Source organism: Talpa occidentalis, unplaced genomic scaffold (genome assembly GCF_014898055.3).
Source record: "Talpa occidentalis isolate TD23 unplaced genomic scaffold, MPIMG_talOcc4v2.1 talOcc4.6, whole genome shotgun sequence".
Taxonomy (NCBI): Eukaryota; Metazoa; Chordata; class Mammalia; order Eulipotyphla; family Talpidae; genus Talpa; species Talpa occidentalis.
Window position 1 is genome coordinate 123,147,764 of NW_023604972.1, and position 22,408 is coordinate 123,170,171.

Here is a 22,408-nt window from a genome sequence, read left to right on the forward strand (position 1 = left end):
TGTACACCTAAAACCCATGTAACGTGATAAACCAATGTTGCTTCAATAATTAAAAATTTATTTTAAAAAATCAAACAAATAAATGCAAACCAGTAAATACCAGAAATGGAATTAACTACCTGAGGCACCAGAGGACAATGAGAAGCATCGAACAGCCTGGAGGATGTTCAGGCTGAAAACAGAAGGTGACTGGTCCAACTACTATGGAGAGCTGTGTGGCGATTGCTCAACCTGCTAAAAATGGAGTTTTCATACGACCCAGCAATTCCACTCCTAGGGATCTACCCAAAGGACACAAAAACACTGATTCAAAAGAGCATCTGTACCCCTATGTTTATTGCAGCACTATTTACAATAGGTAAAACCTGGAAACAATCCAAATGCCCAAAAATAGATGACTGGATCAAGAAGATGTGGTATAGATACACAATGGAATATTACTCAGCAATCAAAAAAGATAAACTCATGCCATTTGCAGCAATGTAGATGGAGCTAGAAGGAATTATGCTCAGGGAAATAAGCCAGAAGGAAAAAGAAAAATATCGGATGGTTTCACTTATAGCAGGAATATAGGGGAACCAAATAAGACATCAGTGTAAAAAAATAATAACAGTACAAAACACAACAAAGCAAAAAGGGACAATTATAAATGAGAGACATCCTGCAGGGGAGGAGGCGGGAGAGGGATCAGAGGGAGGGAGGGAGGTAGGCGCACAGGGGACTGAGGTGATGGTGCACGGGTGCATTGGGGAAGGAAACTCTATGGGGACTACACCTGAGGGGTGGGGAAGCAAATATTGTTTAAAAATGAACAATGATATAAAAAAATTAATACTAAATATATATTAAAAAAAAAAAACGGAAGGTGAAGGCGCCGTCCTCTCGGAACCCAGGAAGAAGGGGTGTGGTCCAGAACAAATGCACAGTGGTCTTGAGCATGAACAGCTTGATGAGTTTGGGAAACTGAAAGAGGCCAGGGTGGCCAGAGAGGCAATTAAGAGAACGAGCCTGGAGAAAGACCCAAGAATAATCTCAGCTAACACTCAATTATCTGTCATAACCGAAGGCCTTGGACAGACTGGGCATGGAAATGGCCAAGAAACAAGCTTGGGACAGTCTCTAAAATTCATGTTTGATGGGCTTTGGGGTGGTTGTCTCTTCAAAGCAGAGCTGCTCCCAGTCAGAAAAACGGCTCTGAACTTCCTTCTCCAGAAACTGCACGGTGGCTCCAAGAAGAGAGAAAGTAGGCCCAAGCCTCTGGGTGACCCACTCTTGGACAACTGAGGATTCCTGCAGAAAAGCCAGCGCAGGTCCAAGGTGATATCATCCCAGACCAGACCTCAGGGCTGTGAGGCATGACTTGACCCAGACTTATGGGACCAGGGCAGCCTGATTCATGGCCCCCAGCCCACCCCTGTCTTGCGCCCATGCTTTGCAAGCCTGTTCCTCAATGGGCAGCAGGTAGGTGGAAACACCCCTCCAAGGAGGGGAGAGGAGAAGGGACTCTCTGTCCTGGGGGTGGGGGACTGACTTGAGAGACACTTGATTCCACTGGGGAGCTGCCCTGCGCACTGAGCAGCAAACTGCAGCTGTCGAAGATCCATCTTAAGGAAGCACCATCTTGACAAGTTGTTTTCTAGACCTGACCTTCCCCAAAGTGAATTCACGTGGCTTCAGAGTGTGAAGGAGTTTCATAAACTGTGGGCATCAATTCACATAAGGGATGATTTTTAGTAGGCTCATAAAGACAAGTCAGTGACTTCTAGTTGGTCAACAGTCCAGAGACTTGGGGCCACTGAATTTCTTTAGCGCCCACATAAACAGCCCAGGGCTCCTTTAAGTCAGCATTCTGTGTAGGAGAAGTCAGTGTATCACCAAGCAAGGCAGTAAAAGAGCTCAAGATGAGTCTCCGAGACTCCACCTTCAACCACATTGCTGCCTAAGCCCCTTGATTATAGACCTTTCCTCGTGACTCCTGTCCACTGAGGCTCTTTGGTGGCCATTGCTTAGGTCATAGAGTGGAAGGGTATCTAGAACAGGATACAGGCTATCTGGGTTCTCAGCCTGAACCTGGCACTAATGAACTGTGTTGAGTGGAGAAAGTAACTCGGCTTCTCTGGGCCTCTGTTTTGTTTCCTTGGCTATAAAATAAAAAGAGTTGGGGGGTTTCCATGGTGGTGCAAGGGCTTAAGTTTCAGCACTATGAAACCATCAGCAGCTGTTGCAGCCTGAGTTCAATCCCCGACCAGGGAGTTAACCCACAGGGCACAGCAGACCTTTCCTCTCTCACCCACTGCTCCCCTCAGCAGTGTATCTCAGTAGATCTGCCTGTTCTGCTCCCCACTCTGACTCTGGTGAATTCTCTCACCCACTGCACCTCTGGCCTAGACCTCAGCTCTTGCATGCATAAATAAATAAATCTTTTTAAAAAATAAAAAGAGCTAGGGATGTGATTTATAAGAGAGCAGTGGTTATTGAACTTGAGCCTGCTTTGGACTCACTTGGACGGCTTGCTGAAGCACAGATCACTGGGTGTTCCTGCCTTGAATTTCTGGTTGGATCCATGTTGAGTGGAGCCCAAGAATTTGCATTTCTCTCAAGTTCCCAGGGGATGCTGATGCTGCCAATCCGGGGAGTCTACTTCAAAAATGGTATTAGTAAGGTGTCTTTTGCTGAGTTACAGCTATGACTGCAAATTTCAAAAAGTGAGAGTCCTCACTGATCTATTTGGCAAGGTCATTCATAGCTGCAGTTCATATGCCTATTGCCTTGGGGACTCTAAATGGTGCCCAATTCCTCCTCCTTTTTTTAATTTGAAGGGTGTGATCTACTTTCAGATATTTTATCATCTTAGCCCCTTTTGTTTCCATCTCTAACTTGGCAAGCTTCTATACACAGGGCTTTAAATATTTCAGTTTCTGACCTTTGGAATGGCAACAGAACTTGACATAAGAGGGCAAAGTTCTGGGTGCTGCCAAACCCTATTCTTCAGGTATGCTGGAAAAAAAGACAAGTCAGGGATATAGGGCTGGCTCTTGTGCCAAATGCTTTCCTTTAATACTTGATTTTAAATAATCAGACAAACTGTATCCAGAAAACCAGGCTGGAGGATGCACTGGGAGAAATCAGGACTGGAATTTAAACGAGAATGTTAAAGGGAGGGGAGTGGTGGTTTCTAAAATGTCCTGGAGGAAGAAGGGAAAGGAGGTGGCACAGGACTGCCCCACCCGCCAGTCTGCAGGGGGCACTGCAGATCACAGGAGGACAGACACTAGGTGAGCACTGAAGACCTCTGCCTTGCCCAGGATTTGTGGGTGCACAGATGCTCCACATAGGGTGCTTTTGATCATTAAAATGTACTAATATAAGTAAAACGGTGTTGAAATATGTTATTATATGAAAAACACTTTGATCAATATATGGATAATCTAACTGCTTACCATCATCATTGTTATTAAATACATAAGTAACACAATATGGGGTCAAGAATAATAAGAATGGTTTTATAGCCACTGCACTTTCTACCACTGCTTTGCTTTATTCTAGTAGCACATAATTACTGGTGGATCATATTGTTATTTTGATTGTAGCAGTATTTTTAGGCTCAAATATTAAAATGTGTTTTCTGAGTTTGATGGAAATGTAGTTGCTGTGTTCGGCATATGGCAGCTTCATCCCCTGGCCATAGGAAATACCGTGACCAGAGGAGGCCTTTCATCTCAAGTTAGAAGAAAAATTTTTATTGAAGCCAGGATCAGGGGGAAATCTTGTCACACTGCCATCAGCATGAAAAGAAAAGTCTTGACATTCTGGTCCAGCCACGTGTTTATATAAAGAAATCTCAGCCTCTGATCACAGTGAGTCATGACTGCAGCATTGGGGTTTAGCCCCTGGGAGGCTCAGAGGACCACTGAAAAGAGAGTGGACTAATTTCGCGAGATGGTAAGCCGCGCGGCTGAGTTTCACTTGAAAACAAACAAAGGAAGGTGCAGGTGGTGAAGGGATAGCCATGGAAGCAACCTGAAAAAGCTGGGAGAATTCCAACTCAGCATGTTGGATTAAAATATTGCCGGGCATTGACAGGAATGGTGCAGGGAGGGTTCACTCATCTCAGCAGTCTCTCCTGGCCTCTTCTCTTCTCTGTTACTATCAGGCATTTTCTTTAAAATAGCAACACTTAGGAGTTTGCAGGTGGAAATCCAGATTTAGGGAAGAGGAAATTTCCATACTGGGAGACCATGGAGTCTTTGGCTCCAGCTCCCTTGGAAGTGCAGAAATGGTAAAAGGTGCCCATCCCTGTCACGGTCCATCCTGCCTCCCACTGTATTTCAACTAATTAATTGGATATGGAATTTCAAAACTTTTTAATCAATTCAACATAAAAATCTTATCAAGGGGCCTCCCTGGTGGCGCAGCGGTTGAGCGCTGGGTTGCGAAGCTGCCCGCGGCCTCTGAAGCACCGGTTCGATCCCCGGCTGCTCCCCGGCCACTGGAGGAGGGTCCCACATGGCGCGCGGACCTCTCCTGCTGCCCGCTGCTCCCCTCAGCAGCAATAAATAAATAAATAAATAAATAAATAAATAAATAAATAAAAAATCTTATCAAGTATGTGTGTACAGTTTGTAAATTTTCACAAATTCCACACCCATGTATCTCATACCCCATCAAGAGACAGAATGTGACCAGCCCCCACAAAGTCTTCCTGTGTCTCTTTCTTGTACCCTGATTTCGAACAGATTACTTTTGCCCTTTTGGTCCTTCATGTAAATGAAATAATTGAATATGCACTCCTGTGTACCTGACCTTACTCTCAGCATGACTTTGGTGAGGTGCATCCACAGTGTTGCATGTAGTTGGAGATCATTCTTTGCCGTAGAGAATTGTGCAGTGTAAGTACTACCAGGCATATGGTGCTTTCCACTGGGGTATATGACTAGTGTTGCTATGAATGTTCTAGTACATGTCTTTCAGTGAACACCTGCACATTTGGGATAGATATGTTTGCATACATGTTTGGGATGTGTGTGTGCATGTACACACACACTTACTCTCTTCCTCATACTGAGGAGTGGAATTTTTGGGTCATACATTACATAGATCAGTTCCAGGGTCTCTCCATTCAATTTTTGTTTCCCTGTATTCTAGAGCCAGGATGATAGACTGACTACAAGTGGGATCAGCACACATAACAGGGAACACACAATCCTACTTGAGTAGGTAACAAGGCGATCTTTTCAAAGCAGAGCTACTGTTATTGCCACTCACCTCAGTTGCTCTCTGACTCAAGAGCTCTCTCCTTGAGCCATCAAGTCCCTAGTGATAGAAACACAGATGGGGTTCTTGGTTTGGTTTTTTGTGTTTATGATTTGATCACATTCCCATAGTCAGGCAGCTCTTACAATAGAAAACACAAAGCACTGGGAAAAACAGCCTGCCAGCAAGCCTCACCGTGGCTGATGTGGGTCCCGCAGGAGAGGGGTGTCTTGGAGAAGCAAATACTGACATTTCTGCCATATAGTAAGTGCCAGAGATGATTTGATGCTTAAAAATAATTTGGCAATAATTGTTTACTCTGAATTTAGGGTCTTACTCACAGAGCACTCAGAGGAGACCAGATTCTTTATTCAAACAGAAGCCTAACTGCCAATAATAAGGAAAGACTTTGCTATTTATTTATTGAAATGATAAACTAATAGTCAAAAAATAAATATGGCCCAAAGTAACATTAGGTGCTAGCTTTTTCAGCACACTGGTATTTGTTTTTTTTTTATTTTTTAATCAAGGATATACAAAGTCAGCACCAAGCCTCAAAATTACTCTGGTGAGAAGCCAGATCTCTGTTCTTTGTACAGATTATACAAAAAATAAAGAATAACTTATACAACCTCTTGTTAAGAGCAGACTGGATAACTGAAGACTAATGTTTCATTTTAATGGAAACATGACCACATTTTCATTTTGCATTATTGTAATATTTGACAGTAAAGAATAATGAGCTTTTTTAAAAATGAAAATTTAACTAGCTTTTTCTAAGTTTTTCATAATTTCTTTCTCTTCAGAGTCTTAAATTTACAGGTTTTGTAAACTAAAGCAAATGAAATATTTTCTCAAGCCCTTTGCTCCTGTTCCCATGCAGCATTTGGCTTTTGTTGGGTTTTTTACCTTCTGACACCACTGATTATTGTACTGTAAGGCAGAATTACTTCCTTTTTTTCTGATAAAAAAAATCCATTATCTTGAGATAATGTTCTCAGTGTAGTCTCACTACTCACCTTATTTACAGCTTTTAACGTAAGCAACTACTTTTTATTTAGCTGTGAAAGCTAGGAGGTAATATTTAAGAGCTCCTTGCTACAAAAAAAACCCATAAAATACTAGGAAAGTTCATGAACACACGTAATGAAACATACTATAACCACGTACATCTCTTTTACTCATGCACAGCTGCCCCAAATGCAAATAGAGAGCACATACTTATTCAGACGAGCCTGTCAGCCAATTCCTGCCTGAAGTTAAAAAAAAAAGAAAAATAAGAGCCTCCGCAAGTCAGCAGACCTGGAGGACAGATAATTACCTTTTCCTGTCGTTCAGACATAACATATGCACAACCATGGGCCATTACTTTATCTACCATCTACGGTTCCCCAATCTGTGAATTTTTAAAAATTGCATTATTTTTATTGAGGTTACAATTTGTAAAACTGACTAAGATTTAAGGGTGTAGGTTCACCCCTCTTGAGATGAATGGTCGCACGCCACACGTACCGCCAAGCACCCGTAGTCCTGCACTGTTGTCCGTTAGCCCCCCCGCCACGCCTCACCTCATCCTCTTTTGGTAGTCTCAGTTCTGCAGTCCAGTGTCTAGGGTTTGTTTCGGTTTCGTTCTGCTGTTCCTCTGTTTTATTTCTTTACAGTCCACACATGAATGAGATAATCAGCATTGGTCTTTCTCCTTCTAACATTTCACTTGGTATTATCCTGTCCACTTCCATCCATGTTGTCACAAATGGCAAGAGTTCATCTTTTTTTTTTTTTTTGTAGCTGAGTTATATTCCATTATGTGTCTATACCACATCTGGAAGTTTTTAAAAGAAAAACAAGCATTCCTAGAGGTGTGCATTCCATACCTTTAGAACATACATTGTCATAAATCTGGGTTACCTCAATAAACATAATTTAAAAATAAAAGAAACACCAGTTCTTCGAAGACCATTTTGTGACTTGTTCAGACATTCAATAGAAGCAGGTAGTCTCACACAAAAGCCACACCACTCACAAGAATGCTCTAGGCTCTACCTGGAGGGCAGGTGTGCCAGTGAATAGCCACACGCTCACTTGGGAAAGGATGTTTTCGGTTTCTTTTTTTTTTTTTTTAAGATTTATTTATGCATACAAGATCTGGGGTACAGGCCAGAGGTGTGAGGGGCGAGAGGATTCACCAGAGACAGTGGGGAACAGAATAGGCAGACTGACCAAAATACACTGCTGAGGGAAGCAGCGGGCAAGTCAGGAGAGGTCTGCTGCACTATGTGGGCAGGTCCCTGGCTGGGGATTGAACTCATGCTGCAGAGGCTGTGGACAGCTTCATAGGTTGTGTCTTAACCCCCTGCGCCACCAGGGAGGCCCTCGGGTTTGTTTTTTAAAAAATGATTTATTTTATTCATGCATACAAGAGCTGGGGTGCAGGCCACAGGGGTGTGGTGGTGGTGAGAGGATTCACCAGAGACAGAGTGGGAAGTAGAACAGGTGGATGTACTGAGATACACTCCCAAGTGGAGCAGTGGATGAGACAGGAGAGGTCTGCTGTGCCATGTGGGTCATCTCCTTGGCTGGGGATCCATCTCATGCTGCAGTGGCTGCCGACAGCCTCATAGTCCTGAGACTCAACCACTTGCACTACCAGGGAGGCCCTAGGGTTTGATTTTTAAGACTCTCGCTCTGAATGATAAAAACCTGAACTTTTCTCAGGTCACAGAAATAGCTTTGCCTCTACTAACCAGTGGATTTTTGTCATGTAGACAGTCTGACTTGAATTAACTAATCATGTTTCTCTTTTCTCAATAATAGCTAGAACTGGAGCCAAGTTTGTGTGCAACCAAAGGGAAAACAGGCAGACTAGAGTAACCTTTTTTTATTAGTCTCATTATTTTTCATTCCCTTTACTTTTTTCTGCTTATGTTTCCTTTTTTCCTGCTGTCTTCTCATTTAAATTCTTTTGCTATAGTGCCTAGTTTGGAACCACATTAACTCCTTTGTGACATAAAGCAGGCAATATATAAATCAAACTGGGCCCCTTTCCAAATTCCTGTCGGTGGTGGTGGTGTAGCTTAGGAGATCAAGGTACACTAAACAGATAAGAAAAACGTTTTCTAGCTTTAAATCTGTATTTTTGAAAAGCTCTTTAAAAAAAAAAGATTTATTTATGTATGCATTCAAGAGCTGGGGTACAGGCCAGAGATGCGGGGGGTGAGAGGATCCACCAGAGACAGAGCAGGGAACAGAACAGGCAGACTGACTGAAATAAACTGCTGAGGGGAGCAGTGGGCAAGACAGGAGAGGTCTGCTGTGCCATGTGGGTTTTTCTCTGGCCAGCTGGGGATGGAACTCATGCTGCAGAAGCTGTGGATTGCTTCATAGTGCGGTGCTTAACGCCTTGCACCACTAGGGAGGCCCTTTTCAAAAACCTCTTATGAGAACCAATAAGGATGTTATATTTTATGTGGGTGACTCCTATTAGTTCTGTTTTTGCTTCTCTGGAATTTGGTTTCCTCAGCAACAAGATGATAGCACTAGCTGCTGCTGCTGACTGGACACAGCCACATACAATAAATCTTGATAAAACGATATACACTATGGGCTGTAAGTATAGCTCCCTGATTGGACCTTTTGATAATACTGATTGTTCCCTTGTTGCATTTCACACTGTGAATCAAACTCTGTGAACTGAATGGGAAGCATCTCCTTAGTTTCAAAAATTACCAATTCAGAGCCTAAGTCCCCAGACGATGGACCTTCCACAATTACAAATCCACCATGAAATTTGGGGCATTCGACTAGTATTTGTTTGAAATCAAAATGTGAATCCCAATCGAGCCCCAAATTTATTCTAAAATGAGGCCAAGATCTGTGGAGTCTTGCCATATCCCTGTGTTCTGCTATGGACTTAATTTCGGTTGGGTCCAGGCCATGACCCAGCCAGCGGCCCACAGGCAACTTGGCAATCCCATGGCCAGATGTTGGGTTGAGTGAGCCAGAGTAACAGTGTCCAGCCAGAGAATACTGATTAGCTTATCTTGTCTGGATTCACCTCTTTTTACAAAAAGAACTCAGTAGGCTCAAGGGGAGTGAGGTTTGGGTTGAGAGGCCAAACTAGTTCATCTTTGCAGTTGAATAGTGAACAATCATAGCTTTGCATCTACTTCACTGATCTTAGAGTTGATCTTGCCTCTCTCCTTTTTCTTGTCATTGACTCTTTTCCCCACTTTGTTACCCTAGAACTAGTAGTAACTTCTTCACTCACACTCAACTGAGTCCTGTGACCCAGTGTTACAATATCCCATCCCTGCAAGAGGCAGGTTTATTGCAAAGATCAGGATTTTATGATTTTCTTCTCACAACTAGCTTTCCCTCCTGTCTGTGCAGTTCTTTCCTACCCACACACTATGTCATCATTTATATTTGCAGTCCACCTTTGAGGACCACATGAAAACTTCTGAACTCTCTGGGTAGATTGAGACATGCTTTCACCATCTAAAGCCCTGAGCTCACTGATGCCATTAATTGAGATTGAATTTTTTTGGTTTTTCCAGTCATCTTTTTATTTATTGGATCTCTTATTGATAATAACATAACATTTGTTAAATTTTTACAATGTGCCAGTTATTGTCACAGGTGTTTGTATGCATCTACTCATTAAATGCTTATAAAAGTTCCATAAAATGAATTCTGCTATGTTCCCAGCTTATATATGAGGAAACTGAGACAGAGAGAAGTCAAGCAAAATCCAAAGTCATTCAGGAGTTAATAAGAAGTAGTACTTATTTGGCACAGGGACTACACCTGAGAAGAGAAAGCATGCATTGTACAAAAAGGAAGAACGATGTAAAATATATATAAAATAAAATTAAAAAAAAAAACTGCACATAGACATCATTCTGTGCCCCAAAGTGGGATTAAGATCCTGATCTCTCATCTGCGCATGTCCTCAGGACCACTCTGCTTGCTCGGGTTCATTGTATTCTCCTTGTGCATCTTGTCATCGCACATCTGAATTTGAAAAGATAATAAATACTGCAGTTCTAACTGTAGGACTTTTTCTTTCTTTCTTTTTTTAAAGATTTATTTATTTATTTATTTATACAAGCACTGGGTACAGTCAGAACCACGGGAGGGTGAGAAGATTCACCAGAGCCAGAGCGGGGAACAGAACAGGCAGACTGACGAAATACACTGCTGAGGGGAGCAGTGGGCATGGCAGGAGAGGTCTGTTGTGCCTTGTGGGACCCTCTCTGGTGGCCGGGGATTGAACCAGTGCTGCAGAGGCTGCAGGCAGCTTCTCAGCCCAACGCTCAACCACTGCACCACCAGGGGAGGTCCTGTAGACCTTTGTCTAAGAGGTGATGAGAGGAGCAGTGAGGGAGGCAGTGATCCTATTCACTTATGGACATTCATTTTGCATTTTGCTTCTGTGGGAAGACATGGCTTGTGAGTCTTGATCTAATCCCTTCTTTCAGAGACTGAGGGGGTGGTGTTGGCCGAGTGTTTGGAAGGGCACCAAAGTCTGTTTGTGCAGCACAGACCCCAGGCCCTGGAGGCCTGGCTGGGCCAGCTGCAACTCAGCAAGGGCTTGAATTTTGAATTTCCTGAGCCACTTGTGGATCCAAAGTATTTCATACATGTTTCAAAATAATATTGAAAAGGAAGCAAAAACACTAAGTCAGCTGTAAAAATTGTGTGACATCTAGCAACAGGGTCACCTCCTGAGGGCAATCAAAGTACCTTGGAAAGTTCTATGTTAATTTGGATGGGGAGAGCGGGGTGGGGCTGGAAGGGGGAGAATGTTCTGGCTCTGCCAGTGAACTGAGTGGGCAAGTCAGTTACTCACCAAGCTGTCATTTGGGTGTAAGGACATTGTCTGATCCTGAGCTGGGGAGAAAGTCAGCCCAGGGGGGGCAAAATATGGTATTTGAAAATAGTGCAGGTAAAAGTGATTGGATTCTTCAGGGTGAGAGAGAAGAGCCAAAATAAATGAATGAATGAATGGCATATATTTTCTAACATGTGTTTTCTCTCAAAGCCTTGTATCATCTGGCCCTTCTATCTGGTCAGGGTCTCTTATCCACCTGCCACCTATTCACCTAGTGAATTCACTAGGTGAATAGGTGTCCCCATCCATCTTTCTGATCATTTCTATCATCCCTTAAGCTTGTTACTGTCATAGTATTCACACTTGATCTTTTTTATGTCTGAAGTATTCTCTCTCTCTGTCTGCACATCAATTTCTCATCACCTAAGTCTCCATTAAATGTCACTCCCTCAAGAGGGTATTGTCCAGGCCACCCTGTGTAAAATACACTCTTCCCCTATGCTGCTGAGGAACCCAACAGTCTATGCGTGTCTTTTGTAGAGAATATTACAACCTCTAATTTTTTTTCCCCCCAAAGATTTATTTATTTATTTATTTATTTATTTATTTATACAAGCATGGGTACAGTCAGAAGCACGGAGGGTGAGAGAATTCACCAGAGCCAGAGCGGGGAACAGAACAGACAGACTGACGAAGTACACTGCTGAGGGGAACAGCGGGCGCTGCAGGAGAGGTCTGCGCGCCATGTGGGACCCTCCTCCGGTGGCCGGGGAGCAGCCGGGGATTGAACCGGTGCTGCAGAGGCTGCGGGCAGCTTTGCAGCCCAGCGCCCAACCATTGCGCCACCAGGGGAGGCCCACAACCTCTAATTTTTTTTATTGTTTTATCACCTCACTTGTTTGTGGTGGCTCTTCATCATTAGATTCCAAGCTCCAAGAGACCAGAGACTATAGCTTTATTGCCCACTGCTGTCTCCTGAATTTCTCCCTTTATTGCACAAAATAATTGGCTTGATTTCTTCAAAAGTTTCATGTTTGTAAATAACACAGAAAAAGTGAGGAACTGTGCCAGGTTTGAGGATGTGAAGGAGACATGATAACTTAATTCGGTTGGAAATTCTGTTTTGATGCCTGAAGAGATAAAGAGCACTCTCTGGATCTTGGGAAAGTGACGAAGTCTCGAGGTTAAGAAACTTTATTTTATGTCAGTGAAATTGCTTGGTTTTGACAGTCGTATTATGATTAGGTATGATGTTAACATTTGGAGAGACTCGATGGAGGGATACAATAAATACTTCATATTGTTTTTGCAGATGTTTTATAAATCGGAAATTATTTCAAAATAGAAAGTTAAAAAAGCTAGAAACAGATACAGTCCCTTCCTTCATAACATTTGCAATGTTTTAGTGGTAGGGATTGACATTAACATAAAAACTGTTGACTACATGTGAAACTACATCTGTAAGAATGCTGCGAAAGGCAGTACATAATGGGATATGTTTGTGGAAGATTGATTCTAGTTTTAGGAGGCTGGATAAAAGTCAGTGAAGAGGGGATATTTGAACTGAGATCTGAAGGAAGATTGGGAGTAGATGAGATGAGGTCTGTAGGTTAAGTAACTTTATTGTTTGTCAGAATTGCTGGGCGTGGGAAGGGAAGGGAAGAGCTTTCCAGGCAGAGCAAATGGCATATATCAAGGTTCTAAGGTGGGAAAGAGCAGGGCACAGTCAAAGAAATCAAAATAAGGCTAATAGGATGGAATTTGGAGAATGATGAATAGAGGAAGGAGATGGACTGGAAAATTAGGCAGGGAAAAAGACAGATAGCAGTGGTTTCAAGAGGATGATAAGGGCTTCAAGGAGGGAAAAATTATTGTTTATTTAGCATTTATTATAGACTAGGCTCCATGCTAACCCCAGATTTGACGTGGAGGCTATTGTTAGCCTTCTTTCGCAGATGGAAAACTTAAGTCACATGCCAGTATCATTGAGAAACTGTGGTTTCAGCACATTGGTTCTTATGAACTACCACCAATACCACCAAGTTCTCAGATCTCAAAAGTACCATCAGATGGTCCTCCAGAAACTCTGTGATTAAAAAAGACATGCATATTTAGTTCATAGAAGAAAATACCTTGTGCTGATTAGTTGAAAAATACATGATTATCTTTTGCCACTCAGGGCATTTAGCTTGGCATTTGCCCTGGGTGAACCAATTCCCTTGAAGCTCATTGGACAGCAGAAGACTCTTCTTTATACAGAACCATTAGGTGATAGAGGGTTCTGGAAAATTTTTCCTTCTGTTTGGCTCACACTCTATTAATGTCATCATGCATCGCTGATATTTAAAAATAGAGAAGATGATGAAAAGTGTTTCAAAGGAAATTCAGATGGGCACAAGAATTTCTTTGATAATTGAGAAGACATTTAGATTTTTACTGACTCATGATCCCCCTCAATGCCATGTAATACTGTAGCCAAAGAAAGAATATCCTGTAGTGAAACTGGCCTGATTCTAGAACAAATCCTGGAAGTTGCTTTATATAAATTATTGAGATCCAGGCCTTTATCATTTGCTCAATTCTCTTTCTCTTGAATAGAGTGTTGAAATGGAGGATAATGTCCCAGTTATGTCTTAGATTCAACTTTGTGCTTCTTGAAAATCATAATACTTCTTCTGTGGACTTGGTTATAGGACACTTTAATCTGTCTGTTTTCAACCACCTTTAATTACCTAGAAAATCCATTTGATCCATTGCATCTACCACCGAAGTCCTTTAAAGGTTGTTGGTAGTGGCTGTCACTCTCTTTAAGCTGACATTAATAGGACACCCAAGAAAGGAAAATGACAGGGATGTTTTGGATTTTGTGGCTGTGGGGGATTTTCCATCTTTATTTCAAATGTCTTAGGCAGACTGGAGAGAGATTATGTTGATAGTCAGATGGGGTTTGTATCTCAAATTTTATACCCTGACTCTGGACTAGGAATTTGGAGATTTAGGGTCAGTTTTTGTGTTTGTTACTGCTGTGTGAGCTTGGACAAATAATTTATTTCTTTAAAAAATTAAGAGTTTATTGAGATGATTATAGATTCACAAACAGTTGCAAGATCTAATGCAAAGGGATCATGTGTCCCTTTACTCAGTTTTCTCTGACAGTAACCTCTTCAGAATACTAGTATAATTAGGTCATTGCCTTTGACATTATCCACTTATCTTAATCAAATACCCCCAATTTTACTTGTACTCATGTCTAATTACTTCTACAAAATTTTATCACGTGGGCAGTTGAATGCATGTACCCACACACTCCAGATACTGAGTAGCTCCATTTCACAAGGGTTCTTCATTCTGCTCTTTTATAACTCACCATCCTCCTTCTTGTTCCACATTTCTAATGTCAAAATTTTTTTCATTCCAAGTTTTATCTAAATGGACTCATACATGTGTAACCTTCTGTGATTGACTTTTTTTTTTTTAACTTGGTGTAATTTCCTAAATACTCATCCATGTTTGTTGTGTACACTGAGAACTTGGACTTTTTGTATGTTTTTATATCACCGAGTAGTATTCCATGGTGTGTATGTGCCAGAATTTGTTTAACCATCCACTTGTTGAAGGACAACTGGGTTATACCCATTTTTTAGTTATTATAAACAAAGTTGCAGTGGACATTTTCCTGTTGGTTTTGAAGTGAAGGTATATTGTTACTTCGTGGGGTAAATGCCCAGGAGTGGGTCATTGTGTTAATTGCATGCATAATTTTATAACAAACTACCAAGTTGTTTCTCAGAGCGATTCTTCCAATTTGCATTCCCACCAGCACACTTCAGTGACTGAAACAGTGATTTCTAGAACTTACCCTCACCCTGCCAGCCCTTGGAAACCACTATTCTATAATGTCTGTCTATGGACAACACTGGAATTCAGGATGCTAAATTCCAAGTGCACTGTCAAAAATCCAACAATAATTTTTGAGTCTTTCCAAGCTTAGCTACTAGAGCCTGCTGTTGACCAGAAATCTTACTGATGACATATGCAGTCAGTTAACACGTATTTTATATGTGTAAATGTATGATATACTATATTTTTATGATAAAATAGACTAGGGAAAAGAAAATGTTATAATATATTTTTTTAATTTTATTTTTATATTCTCCATAAAATAGCAACCCCCTTATTTTGACCCCATCCCTCCTTTCCCCACCCGACACCCCATTAGTGTGTCTCTGGTTCATAGTTGTTTGTTGATTTTTTTCTTTCTTATAGCTATTCTTTTTCCTGCTCCCTTATTTAGGTTTTCTAGATTCCTGCTATAAGTGAGACTATCCAGTATTTTTCTTTTTCTTTCTGGTTTATTTCGCTGAGCATGATCCCTTCCAGCGCCATCCATGTTGCTGCAAACTGCATGTGTTTATCTTTTTTGAATGCTGAGTAATATTCCATGGTGTATATATACCACATCTTCTTGATCCGGTCATCAATTTTTGGGCATTTGGGTTAGTTATTGTAAACAGTGCTGCTATAAACATAGGGGTGCAGGTGCTCTTTGGAATTAATGTTTCTGTGTCCTTTGGTTAAATACCTAGGAGTGGAATTGCTGTATCATATGGAAGCTCTATCTTTAGTAGTTTGAGGAATCTCCACACAGCTCTCCATAGTGGTTGGACCAGTTTGCACTCCCACCAGCAATGCAGGAGGAGAGTTCCTTTTTCTCCACATCCTCACTAACATTTGTTGTTGCTAGTTTTTTTAATATGTGCCATTCTCACTGGTGTGAGATGGTGTCTCATTGTAGTTTTACATAAGACCTGAAACCATAAAATATATAGAAGGAAATATAGGTGAAACACTACATGACATGCACCTCAAAGACATCTTTACAGACACATCACCCAAAGCAGTGATAGTGAAGGCAAAGATAAACAGCTGGGACTACATCAAATCAAAGAGCTGCACAGCAAAAGAGACAATAACCAAAACAAAGAGAAATCCCACCGACTGGGGGAAAATTTTTGCACACAACACTATGATAAAGGACTGATCACAAAAATCTACAAAGAGCTGATGAGACTCAACAAAAACAAAGAAATTAATCCAGTCAAAAAATGGGCAGAAGAGCTAAAAAGAAACTTCCCCAAAGAGGAAATACAAATGGCCAACAGGCATATGAAAAAATGTTCAACATCACTTGCAATCAGGGAAATGCAAATCAAAAATGTTATAATATTAAGAAAACGGTAAGGAAGAGAAACGACATTGACAGTACTATTGGAGTTATCATCATGGTAAGTTTACATCATCTTTTTCTAAGAAAATCTGCACAAAAGTGGACCCTTGAAATTCAAACCTGTGTTGTTGAAGCATCAGCTGTACTCTAGGTGCTTCATGTAAGTGGAATCATCTAGTTGTCTTTTTCTGATGGGCTTATTTTACGTAGCTTAATGTCCTCAAGTTTCACTCATGTGGTAAGTGGAGAGTTTCTTTCCTTTTTAAGGATGAATAAGACTCCATTGTATGTATATACTGATTTTGTTTATTCTTCTGTCAGTAGAAAACAAGTCACCTCTTGCTTGGAACTTGTGATTCTCCCTCTCAAAATAAAAAGAAGTGAAGAACGAAGACATTTTACCAGAGTAGGGCAGGGATGAGGCAACAAGCTGGTTGAAGTCATGGCATCGCCAATCTGATCAGTGGAATTCCATCAGTGGAAGTTAATTATCATTAACCTTATCTGATAATGAGAAGAATTGGGGTTTTGACCTACTGGAACATTTATCTTTAGTTGCAAATAGGTTTGAGGAAAACAAAATAACACTTAATTGAGACTCTGGCTGGTGGCAGGTATTGTGCTTGACACTCATCCCTCGTTCTTATTTATTTCTTCCAGCAATTCTGTGAGTCAAACTTTAGGCAAAACTGCAAATATTTAGGAGACCCTCAATTCATTGCCAAGGGCCTTGAGCCTAAAATAAAAGTATCATGTGAGTCAGATATGCAAGTCATAGATGTAATCCTCAGTTTCTATCAACCCAGCAAGAAGGGAGTGTGATCACATGGGCAGTTGAATGAGTGAACCCACACATAAGTTACTGAGTAGTTCATTTCACAAGGATCCTTATGCTGCTCTTTTATAACCCACCATCCTCTTCCCAGTCCACATTCCTTATGTCAAAAAATTATGAAAATTAATTGTCATAATTTATTTAACTCAAGATATCCAGATTATCTTTACCTATAATCAATGTAAATTGCTAATGTGATAGTTTATATATATTTATTTTATTTATTTTTACATCATTTTTCATTTTTGCACAATATATGTATTTTCATCTTGGTTATAGTCCCCATATAATACCCCAACCCCTTATTTTGACCCTAATCCCTCTTCCCTGCCCACCCCTCCCCCACTCCCATAGTGTATCTCTGGTTCATAGTTGATTGTTGAAATCCAGGCATGTATGTTACATGGACAGCACATTTCAAATGCTTGATGGTCACATGGGGTTGATGCTGTGATTGCCTTGTACTTGTCCACACTCAGTGCTCCTTCCTCTGCCACAGGAAGTATGTTTATCCGACTGAATAAGTTCAATGTCTCTCATTATGGTTCATGTCTTTCTACTTCCTTAATGAAAATGGTAGCTCTTTACCAGCTACATACCGTCATAGAAGAGTGGCTGGCTTCTTACTTAGAGAAAATCATTCCTCCTTTGCTCCTTGATTTTGCATTTTTCTCCAAGTCTGTTTTTCTGCCTTTGGGCAACCAGGAAATGAGTGATTAGATAAATTGGGGAGATTTATTTTTCTGAGTAATTACATAGGTTACTTTATGATTGCTGCTGCAAAGGGAACATTTTAGGTGGTTGGGGAGAACAGTCTGGTTATCCAGCTAAAAGACAGCTAATAACAAGAGAATTAGAGAAGAAATTCAGAAAAAAAACAAACAAACATTGCCATACATTATAAAATTGTGCTGAATAAAACAAAAGTGAAGCGTCTTTACTTTATCTTTAAAGCTTATTTTTCGAACTATAAAAATAATACTTTTCTAACTAGAAGAATATACAGAAAATAAGTAAAATGGATAAAAAGTTTACCCACAATACCATGTTCTCTAATGAGCTTCCAAGAAATCAGAGCCAAGTGGGAATGCCTTGTTATATTGTGGGTTTTCTTGTCCCCTAAAGGCAGGGGGCCATGTTACCCACAAAAGTGTTTCCTTTAGGAAATAAATCTTACGCAATTTTGAATTGTGAGCAATTTGTTGTTAGCAGTCTGCTTTGGAGACTGGGAGATGGAGGTGGACAAATGTGTTGAGAGAAAGGTAGAGGTTGGGAAGGAGAAACAATGATGCCTCATTGGTTCTGGTGTTGGGTGACACACCCCTGAAAGAATGAACAGGGTCCTGAAGGAGAGTTGGTAAGTGATGACTTCAGTATCTGTGGGAGTTAGATCTTCCATTACAACCAGGCCTAACCGGAAGCTTGAGAGCCTGGCCTTACATAGTAGGGCTCTAGTTCTCTCTGTGAGTATAGACTTTCTCTTGTTGCGCTTAGCACAATTCTATCTTTGTGAAAGAAATTTTCAGAGATTGAGCTCTCCTTCTCCATCACCCCAGGTGTCTTGCCTTCCTTAATCTCCAGGTAAATCCATTTTTCATCAAGTTCCAAAGCCATTTTGAGCCCATTAAAACCTTCTAGACTTGACTATCATGGGGGTTAAGCTTCCCAGTATATGAAGCAGTATTTCATTTCATTTTGGTTATAGATTTCTTTCAAGATTCAAGGAAATTCTCCCTAGTAAAAATGTTCTGGAATTTTAAGAATGATTCTTTCTAGTTTTCTTCATAATTCCATAGCCTCTCCTAGGTTATGCCTTCTGAACTATGGTCCTTATATATTCAGTCTCATTCTTCATGACATCTTTTGAAGAGTGAGGGATATCTTTAATGCAATAGGTATAATCTTTTCAAAAAAGTACTTTTGAACCTCCCTGTAAGATTGGAATTTCAGTTTTATTGGTTTCATTCCAGTTGATTTCTTTTCAGTCATGTATATAAGAACATTGCATTTGTACATCATCAAATGCAAATTAAACTTATGGCCTTGAATCTTTACATGAGTAAATGAGTAATATATGAAAGATATATAGAATAAGTCCATCATCTTATGTTTAATGTTTAGATAGTCTTGGCATCTCCCAGAAGCAAGAGAGACAGCAAGAGAAATGGGAGAGGAACAGTTTGGCAAGCAGAAGTCTCTCTCGGCGTTCCATCAGCAAAGAGAGGTGGGTGGAGACGCTGGTGGTGGCTGACACGAAGATGATTGAGTATCATGGGAGCGAGAATGTGGAGTCCTATATCCTCACCATCATGAACATGGTATGTCAGCCTGGGACGGGAGAGGGGCATCTGGCCCATAGCAGTCATAAAAATGCACCACTACCCCCAAATAACAGAAATCTGTTTTGGGTGAGTGGTATGTAGGGTGTAATACACATAATTTCTGTATATGTATATATATATACACACACATATATACATGTACAATGCATGTATGTGTATATGCACAATGCATAATAGATAATCTATTCCCTGTCTGAATGAATAAGGCTGGTAATTCAGGAAAAATTACTCTTTTCCTTAAAAATGTGCATCCTAGGAAAATTTGTAATATGTTTACATTTCCTACTAGGTATTTATCAAGGGATTCAGTCCTTTTAGTAGACTTTATCACTGACTTTGTTAGTGAGCAGATGAGTAAACTGAGGCCAAGAATTAGAACATGGTTTTTTCCATGTAGCTAGATCTAAATTTGGAATAAAATCGAAGTGTTGAACTGTTGACATTTTCTGCCTTTCTAGAATGCTAGTCCTGCTAGATGACAAAAGATATTTGCCTAAGTAACTATAATAAAAGAGAGGAAGACCTGGGTCACGGATCAGGTTGAAGAGAAGGCACTAATTCCTCAAGCATGCAGGCATCCACTCACTCTGGATAGGTTGTCTTTAAATATCATAATAGTATTGGACTGTGGGCATATCTGTTTTTGTTCCACCAAAAATTCCCGATCTGTAAGATGTTATTTTAAGTGCACCACCATTCTAGTTTCTTCCTTGTCTGTTATCTATTCATGTGGGGTGAATGGTTTTCCATTTCTGCCTCTAGGTCACTGGGTTGTTTCATAACCCAAGCATTGGCAATGCAGTTGACATTGTTGTGGTTCGGCTCATTCTGCTTGAAGAAGAAGAGGTAAGGAGCGGCTTTCCCACCTTGTACTCTCTACCTCCTTTCTCCAGGACAGCTCTTGATACACAAAAATGAGGTTATCAGAAAGGTCTTTATGAATCCAATGGGAAGGAAAAAATGCTTAACGTTATTTTCCTGGCAATCTGGTGATGTCAATCCAGTGATACCCAGTGAGGGAGAAAGAACATTGTCTAGGAATATTGAGTTGGAATCACCAGACAGTCATTGCAGCTAGTAACACAAAAATCAGATTTACTGCACTGACCAAGAATGTCCTAAGTAGGAAATAATCTACATCATGATATGCTTGGATGATTTCAATAAAAGTTAGGAGGAATGTTTTTAAACTGTTTATTTACCCTTTCCATCTGAATACATAGCTCTCAGATCTGGGCCCTTTTGTTCATGTCCGTATTTACCCTTAGGGATTTCATCTATTCTCATGTCATGTACATGCTGATACCTGACTTGGTGTGGCATAGGAGTGAGTTGCAATGAAACCAGGAGGACCCCAGGTCACTGTCCACCAAGGGTGGGGCCTGAGGGTGTCAGGCCACCAGGCAGGAATTAGATGACTCCATAGAATTTCCTTCTTAGTCTACTGGGTGATGTGCTGTTGAGTTCATTTTTTGTGAGACTCTGGAGTTACAAGCTTAGTAACTGGAAATTCAGCTGATGCTTTCCCCTGCCCCTGGGGTGATGTCAAAAATATTCACAAGGAATTTGTAGACTGACCTCTTTTGTTGTTTTTTGCAAAGTGCCTTTTCTTGTGATAATCAAAGAAGTTATTCCTTAGTCACCTGGGAAGTTTTCAGATTAGATTTTTCCCTGATTATTTCTTCTCTGCCCATTCTTTTTTTTCCCAGTCTAAGCCTGGTGAGTTTGTGCACTGAATCAAAACCTGCCTCCAGGAATTCCAAAAGAAATCAATACAAGATTTTTTTTTCACTATAAAAAGAGCTTACAAGGGAGAAAACAACTTATAACAAAAGCCATATTCTTGCAGAATCATTTTCTGTCTCCAGTTTCTCCAAGCTTTTGCTAATTTCTTCTAGGTCATCTCGCTTCCTCTAAGTTCACATATGCAAATGAATTGGAAAGGGGAAGTGGGAAGTGAATTGGACTCCTTTGAGAAAATGAAGTGAGAAAAAAAATGATAAAGGAACAAAAAGGAAAATCTGTTTTCCTTTGCAAAGAAAATGGGAAAAAATAGTGTGATTTGTTCTCACAGGCTCAAATAATTGTAAGAGTGCTTTATGGAAAATGTTTAACATAAATCTCCCCCTGTTCATGGTAAGCCAGCATAATCTCTCTGAAATTCTTGGCTCTTGTGCCTGCTTAGGGCTGCATGGTCTTGAGACAAAGCTTATTCCTCTTTCCATGGCTTTTGTGATCAAGTGCATTCAACAAATGACATGAATGTTTCTTAGACTTAACCTCTTAAGAGACTTGGAGATTAAAAGGCTGAAAAAAAATTGTATTCAATTAAAACCATCTGGAAGAGTTAAGCCATTTAATAGGAAAGTAGTGAGATATCCTGAAGACCCTGTGACTTCACTTGTATAAAATACCACATATGACAGATCCAAGTTCTACATGGGAGCAAGGCACTCAGTTTCAAATGATCCACAACTCAGTTAATTGTGCACTTGCTTTGTCTGCAAGAGGAACCAATGAAAGCAGTAGACAGAAAGCAAGCAAGATTTTGAGGGTGAAAGCAAGCTATCACTACTCACTGCAGCATGAGTTCAGTCCCTAGCCAGGGAGCTGTCCCACATTGTGCAGCAGACCTCTCCTGCCTCGCCCCCTGCTCCCCTCAGCAGTGCATTTCAGTCAGTCCAACTGTTCTGCTCCTGACTCTGTCTTTGGTGAATCCTCTTACCTGCCTGCACTTCTGGCCTACACCCCAGCTCTTGTGTGCATTAATAAATAAATCTTTAAAAAAAAATAGAATGAGGTATAGTTTGAGTCAACTGCATGTAGTTTATTACCCAAAATAGGACTGTGATTGAAAGTGGATTAAGCCAAAAGAAAGCAGAAAAACCCAAAGCAGTAAGAGGAGACTGGAGAGTTGG

The 22,408-nt window shown here is 40.7% G+C and overlaps 1 protein-coding gene across 2 annotated transcripts in view; it reads left to right on the forward strand.

Moving 5' to 3' along the window:
* ADAMTS12 (ADAM metallopeptidase with thrombospondin type 1 motif 12) overlaps positions 1-22,408 on the forward strand; it is a 181,202-nt gene that overhangs the window by 85,132 nt on the left and 73,662 nt on the right. For both annotated transcript variants that reach the window (XM_037530308.2, XM_037530310.2), the window contains exons 4-5: positions 19,270-19,466; positions 20,253-20,336. In XM_037530308.2, the coding sequence (XP_037386205.1) occupies positions 19,270-19,466; positions 20,253-20,336 (281 nt within the window). The remainder of the gene's footprint in view (positions 1-19,269; positions 19,467-20,252; positions 20,337-22,408) is intronic.